Source organism: Anolis carolinensis, chromosome 1, assembly GCF_035594765.1.
Source record: "Anolis carolinensis isolate JA03-04 chromosome 1, rAnoCar3.1.pri, whole genome shotgun sequence".
Classification (NCBI taxonomy): Eukaryota; Metazoa; Chordata; class Lepidosauria; order Squamata; family Dactyloidae; genus Anolis; species Anolis carolinensis.
The window spans coordinates 3,505,331-3,513,898 of NC_085841.1; the positions used below are offsets into that span (position 1 = coordinate 3,505,331).

At 43.0% G+C, this 8,568-nt stretch overlaps 1 protein-coding gene across 2 annotated transcripts in view; it reads left to right on the forward strand.

Annotated features, from left to right (window-relative positions):
• fzd3 (frizzled class receptor 3) overlaps positions 1–8,306 on the forward strand; it is a 50,689-nt gene extending 42,383 nt beyond the window's left edge. The window contains exons 5-7 of one of the 2 annotated variants that reach the window (XM_008121137.2): positions 1,314–1,462; positions 3,861–4,094; positions 7,049–8,306. In XM_008121137.2, the coding sequence (XP_008119344.1) occupies positions 1,314–1,462; positions 3,861–4,094; positions 7,049–7,262 (597 nt within the window). In that variant the 3' untranslated portion in view covers positions 7,263–8,306. Of the gene's footprint in view, positions 1–1,313; positions 1,463–3,860; positions 4,103–7,048 lie in introns of both variants that reach the window. The other variant, XM_062969343.1, reaches the window with a different exon arrangement.
• Positions 8,307–8,568: the final 262 nt, after the last annotated feature.

Here is an 8,568-nt window from a genome sequence, read left to right on the forward strand (position 1 = left end):
TTAGATCTATTTATTTATTTACAGTATTTATATTCCGCCCTTCTCACCCCGAAGGGGACTCAGGGCAGATCACATTACACATATAAGGCAAACATTCAATGCCTTAACATAGAACAAAGACAAGACAAACGCGGGGCTCCGAGCTGGCCTCGAACTCATGACCTCTTGGTCAGAGTGATTTGTTGCAGCTGGCTGTAGCTGGTTGCTCAACAGCCTGCGCCACAGCCCAGCCCCCAAGGCTGAACATGGGGCAACAGTGTGATGTGGCAGCTGAAAAAACCAATATGATTATCAGTTGCATCGATCGGAGTCTAGTGTCTAGATTGAGAGATGTTATAGCCCCAATCTCTTCTGCTTTGGTTAGAACTCACCTGGAATAATCCAGTGTCCAGTTCTGGGCAAAGGCCACCCCGAGTCCTCATGGGGAGATGGGGCAGGATATAAATAAAGTTTGTTTGTTTGTTTGATTGATTGATTGATTGATTGATTGATTGATTGAAAGAGAGGGACAAGCTAGAAAGCATTCATTGATGGGCAACCATGATGGTTAAAGATCTGGAAACCATGAATCCCTCTGAGAAGCAGCTTTGGGAGTTGGGTATGTTTAACATGGAGAAGAGAAGATAAAAAGAAGGGACATATTTGACAGGCTATCACATTGAGGAGGGGACAAGGCTTGGTTTTGCTACTCCAGAGACTAGAATACAGTGAAACAATTGATTCAAGAGATTCCACCTAAGCATTTGGATTTTTTTTTGTGTGATGGTAAGAGTAGAATATGCTGCCTTGGAGGGTAGTGGGATCTCCTTTTCTGGAGGTTTTTGATCAGAGACTGGATGGCCATCTGTCAGGAAGGCTTTGATTGTGTTTCCTTTACTGGCAAAATGGGTTTGGGCTGGATTGCCCTGAAAGTCTCTTCTAAATCTAGGATTCAATGATTCTACTCTAGTAAGATTTGTAGCATGCAGCCTTTCAGATAGGGCAACTTCTAGTATCAACCCTTAATAACATTACCTCCTTGTTTGAATGGTTTTATTGTCTTGCTTACTTGTATAGGAAATATTTAGGGAACATGAGAAATCTTGTTTTAAAATCAGCCTTACTGGTACGGCTTGAAAACCTCCGTGGTTTAAGATGGGTCCTATACACTAAATCTCACCCTAGAGAGGAGAAACCACAGGATGCCTGTGATTTTTGCCTTTTCTCAAAGCAATTATTTCCAGTGATATGAACAGGAAAAGACTCACTGGACAATTTGTCTTACGTTTGGTCTTGACTTTTTTCTTTCTTTTTCTCTCTTTCTGTTTCCCCAGGTCACTCAGATGAGTCGACCAGACTTGATCCTGTTCCTGATGAAATATCTCATGGCTCTCATTGTGGGGATCCCATCCGTCTTCTGGGTCGGAAGCAAAAAGACCTGCTTTGAGTGGGCCAGCTTCTTCCATGGACGCAGGAAAAAAGAGTGAGTCCTGGTACCTATATCATAGCAAGTCGAGAGTGGGAACCATTAAAATGTAACACTCCATTGAGCTGTACCTTCTTCACTCAAATAAATGTAAGCAAATTCTGTATCTTCTGGTTGGCCTGATAAATGCAAAAATTCGGTTAGTTTAGCTTTCAGAGTCTACTTCATCAGGTGAAGTTGGTGTAAAACCATACAGGGGAAAGAAAAGTTTGTTATTAGTGTTACAGGCCTGAATCTTGCTTTTTTGAGATCTATTGAAGATCACGGTGGGCAGATATTTCAATCCATGCCCTCACCATAGACATCAGATGTGGAAGGAATAAAATAATATAAAATTACGTTTCTTCATATGCAGCCTTCTTTGAGCTCCCATTCTTTCTCAAACAAGAGGTCACAGGTCCCATTGTGGGCAGAAGGTGGTGATATCTCAGGAACTTCTGATGCTAAGCTGGAGATACACTTTGTTTTTTCTAATGGTACAAAGCTGGAGGCTGTTTCCTTAGTAATGCATTGCCTGGTAACTATCCTCCCTCCCACTTTTGCTTTTGGCAGCCTGTTTTCCTGAAAGCACAGCACAAAAGCTCTTGTCTTATTTAGGTGTGAGTTGCATAGATGCTAAGGGGAGAAATTTCTTCTTTATTCATGAAAATATTGATATCCTGCCCTATATCCAAGGCTCTTGTAAGGTGTCATAGACTCATAGAATCATTGTTGAAACCCTATTCCGCCATGCAGGAAGACACAACCCGAGCACTCCTAACAGATAGACATCCTTCCTCGGCCATTTGGTGTTTGTTTGCCTGCTTGTTTATTAAATACTTTGACCCCCAACCTATATCCAAGTATTTTAAGAGGCACCAAATGGTTTAGGACACCAAGGAGGGATTAGCTTTTGCATCTGTGGCTGTAATCATTTCAGAAATAGAATAATAAAATCTAAGAATTGGAAGACACCATCCAAGCCCTCCCGATAGATGGCCATCCAGTCTCCGCTTAAAAACCTCAATGGAGAAGGTTCCATTGGACTCTTAGGCGGCAGTAGATTTCCCTGCCAAACAGAGCTTATAATCGGGAAGTTCTTCATAATGTTTGAGTGGAATCTATTTTCCTGCAATTGGAATTCATTGCTCCATTGTGTCCCATCTATCAGCTGAGGTGGCAATACTTTAGGGGTCCAATTTAGGGCTTCTTGTTGGTCTCTAATGGTAGGAGTACTCTTTTAAAGACTGAGGCAGTGCCTAGCTTACCTCCACAAGGATAAGGTTATACAGTAGAGTCTCACTTATCCAACATAAACTGGCCGACAGAACGTTGGATAAGTGAAAATGTTGGATAATAAGGAGAGATTAAGGAAAAGCCTATTAAATGTCAAATTACGTTATGTAGTAATTTCTGCATTTACAAATTTAGCACCAAAACATTGCAACGAATTGAAAACATCCACTACAAAAACATTGGCTACTAACAAATAGATCACAAATAAAGATAGAATTGCATGAAATGAACTTACAGTAACAACATTATCAGAAGTTAAATCCGTAAAAGGTTCAGTCCTTGCTGCCTAGAGAAACAGCTGTGGATCCAGGCAGGAAGCAGACTGCATTGGATAATCCAGAATATTGGATAAGCAAAGGTTGGATAAGTGAGACTCTACTGTATCTGATGCAAGCAGCGCAGCCAGTGCAGTACAGTGATTGGAGTGTTGGACTCTAGAGACCAGGGTTCAAATCCCAGCTTAGCCATGGAAACCCACTGCATGACTTTGGGCAAGTCCTCAGGGGAATGCCATGTCAAACCCCCTCAGAATAAATCTTAGCAAGAAGTCCCATGACAGGGTTGCTTAAAGTTCACCATAACTGGAAAATGACTTAAAGGCACACAATTATAACTTTAGTGATTGGTGCTCTTTATTTTTTACCTAGTTTTGGCTTCCAGATGTTATTGAACAACTCCCATCGCTTTTGATTATCTGCCATGCAACCCAACCGCATTGTGGCTCTGAGATTAAGAAAAGATTAAAGGACATTTTAACCTCAGACATCATATTCGCAAACCTTGTGTCTAAATCCAAACTCACTCACTCTCCTGACAAAACAGAATAAACTGGCAGCCTTCCAGATGCTATTATATCATAACTCCCATCATGTGTGGTTGTGATATCTAATGAGGAGGAATACAGGAGTTCTAGTCCAGCATCTGGAGGGACACATAAAATGACCTGGCAGACCTTTGTTTGACACATGTGGTATATGATAAGAACAAAAGCCTTTTAATTCAGCTCGTGTTTTCCATAGGCCGTTCTCAAATTATCCTGCCCAACATCTTCACACTTCCCTGTGCTGCTGATTGCCTTTTGGGCATTAACAGTGACTAAACCCCATTTTTTCTCCTCCAGTGTTGTGAACGAGAGCCGGCAAGTCCTTCAGGAGCCTGACTTTGCCCAGTCGCTCTTGAGGGATCCCAACACGCCCATCATCCGCAAATCCCGGGGCACGTCCACCCAAGGGACCTCAACCCACGCTTCCTCGACCCAGCTGGCCATGATGGACGACCAACGGAGCAAAGCGGGCAGTGTCCACAGCAAAGTCAGCAGCTACCACGGCAGCCTGCACCGGTCACGGGATGGCAGGTGAGGAGGTCAGAGCCTTATGCCCCCAATAAGTAGGCAGGACAGGGCATGTTGACCTGTTAAAATAGATGTCAGCGCACCCACCCACAGATCAGTGCCCTCCAAAGGGTTTAGACATGCAGACCTCATGATCCCAGTTTCATATGGCAGATTCTGAGAGCTTTAGACCAAACTGTCCAGAGAAGTCTGGTGTAGTAGGATTGCTTCTAATGTAAGTCTGCCCTCAACATTTGCAGGCATTGAGGGCAAGAGAATCCTCATAAATATGGGCCTGCTTTTTTCAGTGGGAGAACACCTCTAATAATAATAAAATAATAATAATAATAATAAAATAATAATAAAATAATAATAATAATAATAATAATAATAATAATAATAATAATAATAATAATAATAATAATAATAATAGACTTTATTTATATTCCACTCTATCTCCCTGAGGGGTCTCAGGGTGGATTACAGAACACAGATACGGTAAACATTCATTGTCATTATACAATTAACAAGGACAGGCAATACATAAGTGAAGGTAAAGGCTTTTCTATTTCTGGCATTTGGAGGCTGTTCTTGACTCGGGAGAATACTGTTGCTCTATCTTCCATTCCAAGGAGCTTTATCGTCCTTAGACGTCCTTCCGATCGAATCACCAGCATGTCCTTATGGGCGCCTTTTATTACCTTGCCACTTAAGCGGTACTTACCTTTTCACATATCTGTTTTCGATCTGCTGGGTGGGCAGGGTGATGGCAGGTGCTCACCCCAACCCAGGCTTGAATTGCCTACATTTTGATCAGCAGGAATTTCTGCAGCTAGCGGCTTAGCCTGCTGTGCTAAGCTAAATTTAGTCATTTTTTAGGTCTCCAGCACAATTTTACAGTCAACCTCTGCCTAAGAATCAAATCGGAAGACTCAGAAATGCCCAGAGAAGTGTTCTCTCAGGTAAATGTTGAAGTTGTTGAGGTTTTATAGAGGACAGTTTTTTTTTTCAACTCCAGCAATGGAGGCGGAGATAAATACAGCAATTTGCAAATAATCAAGTCTGCAAGCACTGAGCCCACAAACGTGAAGGTCCAACTAGGCTGAAGAATGTTAACTAGGGATTCATTTGGTGGAATGCAACAACTTCAGTAGGCACAGAGAGAGTGCTATCTTTAAGCCTTGCATCCAATTTATATATACAGTTGGCCCTCCGCATTTGCTAGGGTTAGGGACACAGGAACCTGTGAAAATTAAAACACACACACGTACAAATAAAGAAACTGCTGTTCTCATTGTGTTTCTTGACTATTGGTATTATATACATCTCAATAAACACTTAAAAAAAAACCTTTTCAAACATGAGAGAACATTTATCCAGGAATTTCTATATCTTTGTGTTCAGGCACTGAATGTTTGCCTTTTATGTTTGGAATCCATCCTGGGTCCCTCCGGGGAGATAGGATGGAATAGAAATAAAGTTGTTGTTGTTGGTGGTGGTGGTGTTGGTGTTACTACTGCATGACTCTGTGTTCAACTTCCACTGAAATCTGAGCATAGAGTCACACTGAATGAATGAATGAATTGTTTATTGTACTAGCCATAGGCCATGACATCAATAATATACAACCTTTATAAACACTTTCCAATATAAACATTAAAACTTATTCAAAAATTAAAACTAGCTCTTTAAAATTATGATAGCAGCAACATAACAATGACAGTGTCTGATTTGTATCATCCCAAACCATCACCATTTCCAGAGTCACACTGAAGGACCTAGAGCTTCAGACAAATCTGCAAATAATCAAATCCTAAAGAAGTCAAAACTGCAAATGTGGAGGGCAGACTGTAGACTTTTGGGAGGACAGACTGGGGACAAATAGAGATGTGGAGTTGGAAGAGGTGTGAGAGGTAGTTCAGTTTATGTAGAAAATCCATAATTAAAGCATCCTTGGGAGATGGCCATCCAGCCACTGCTTCAGAGCCCCCAATGAAAGAGAGCCTCTTCCTTCTGAGAGTCTATTCTGTAGAGTGCATGCAGTGGTTAGAGATATTGACATAAGGGGCAAATAGGCCAGTCTGTAGCTTGGAGAAAGAAACTAAGCTTTATTGTAGTAACTCTATTCTAAAATAAGAAAGTCACTCAGGATCTTGATCCAACCCAAGCCTAGGCAAACTTCTGCCTACCAGGTGTTTTGGACTTCAATTCCCACAATTTCTAACAGCCTGGAAAACTCACAACAGGGGTCCCCAAACTTTTAAAACAGAGGGCCAGTTCACGATTCTTCGGACCGTTGGAGGGCCGGACTATAGTTGGCCACCGAGCAATAATAATAATTAATAATAATAATAACAACAACAACAACAACAACAATAATAATAAAGAGGGTTGGAAGAGACTCCTTGGGCTATTGAATCCAATCCCCTTCTGCCTTTGGGCACCAAAAGCACAAGCAAAGCACCCCTGACAGATGGCCACCCAGCATCAATGTTAATAATAAAAATAAAAATAATAAATAATGGTTGTAAGAGAAGAAGAGACCTCTTGGGTCATTTAGCCTAATGCCCTTCTGCCCTTGTGCCGTGGGGGCCGGATAAATAGCTTCGATGGGCCGCATCCGGCCCCCGGGCCTTCGTTTGGGGACCCCTGACTCACAACAACCCAGCCAGTAGGCTGTTAGGAATTGTGGGGGTTGAAGTCCAAAACACCTGGAGCGCCGAAGTTTGGCCATGCCTGATACAGTTGCTGCTTTGGGAGACAGTGGTTGGGCTTTTCCAGCACGTTTGACTGTCAGAGAGTTCTTCTCCTCCTCTGAAAGATGCCCTTTGAATCCACCAGTTCAAGCCCTCCCCTTGGGAGCAGCTGGAAAAACCTTGCTCCTTCTCCTGCCAAGGGTTGTAGAGGGCTGTGTGAGTATTTGTGCTGTGCTGCCTTACTGCCTGGCTTACTGAAGCCGCCGAGTCTTTATGAATTAGGTATACCCCCTGCAGTTACCGAGGGATCGAAGACCGGCTACCTCACGGCAGCATGTCCCGGCTGACAGACCACTCCCGCCACAGCAGCTCCCACCGCCTCAACGACCAGTCGCGCCACGGCAGCGCCAGGGACCTCAGCGGCAACCCCACCACCCACATCACACACGGCACCAGCATGAACCGGGTGATCGAAGAGGACGGCACCAGCGCTTGATCCACACCTCTGGTCTCTTCCTCCTCCTTCCCGATTTTAAAGGAGCGGTGCTCGTTTTGTGTGCAAACCACAGAGCTCCGCGTTCTCCCTCTTTATCAGGTATTAACTCTGTACAACGGAACTTGGATGCTGCCTTGTTTTTTTCCTCCATTAGCCAGCAGTTTCTCAGAGAAATTACGTCTCAGTCGAGATGCTTCGCGATCAAGTCTGCAAGCTGACTGCTGACGGTACTACATTATGGACTCTTCGAGATGACTTTATTTATTTGGCAGTGTTTACCCCCATTCCTCCTTTATTGCTTGAGAAAAAAATTGAATTTCTTAGGTTATTATTTTTCAAATAGTTCTGTATACGTTGACCTCATGCATAAGTCGAGGACAGATTTGGAGGCCAACATGATGGATTTTGATAGGAGCCGTGGATAAGAGCATTCCATGAAGAAGGGAAAGCACCTGTGCCATCTCATGGGGCTATATGCCATTTACCTGCCCAGGTATTTAAAAAGGCCAGAAGTGGCACTATGGCAGAGAGAGCAGAGGGGTCGGTGCTTCTTTTAGATTCTCCCAGGAAGGACTAAGTTCTCACCTTTTGCCGTTCTACTCAAAGAAGGTGGTGATTCCTTTCTTGATAAGAGTCAAGGTACATTATTTACATTGACCCAGGGATAAGTTGCCCTGGGTTTAAGAACATTTCTACACTTATTCAGGGGTATACAAGTAATATCCCTATGCTTCTATAAAAAGCATACCATACAAAATCTATCAAAGCAGAAAACTGGCTTTTGTTTTGGGAAAGGAAAAAAATCCTGTTTTCCCTCTTTGTCTCAGATTAGGTAATCAACTAGTTACTCTTTCCCCTGCAGCACAGAGGATGGGCTGCATATCTTTCTTTTCTTTGGAAAATCTATACAAAGGACGTCTGTAAGGAATCAGCGGGAGATTTTAAGTAGTAGTTCCACTGGAAAGGCAACAAGCTGAAAGTTAATGAGGAAAGGGGCGCCGCGGAAGAGTGTTGGTTTTGTAATTGAAATCTCTAGTCTTGGTTGCAGGGAAAGCCTGAGAGATTGGTGTGTAGCTTCTTATAGGTGAGCGATTAGAGAAATGTCCCCTTTACCTACTTGTTTACAGGGGTGCTTTGTTTTCATTTTTGTAGCCAGCAAAGGAAGGAAAGCGGTGTAGGACAACAATCCCAATGCCTCCCCAAACTCCTCGGATGCAAAAGGAAAGGGCTCCTCAGCATAGCAACCTTTTTTGTCATCCTTCTGAATATCATGGAAGTGCCCCCATTCCTGACCCCTTTCAGCTTC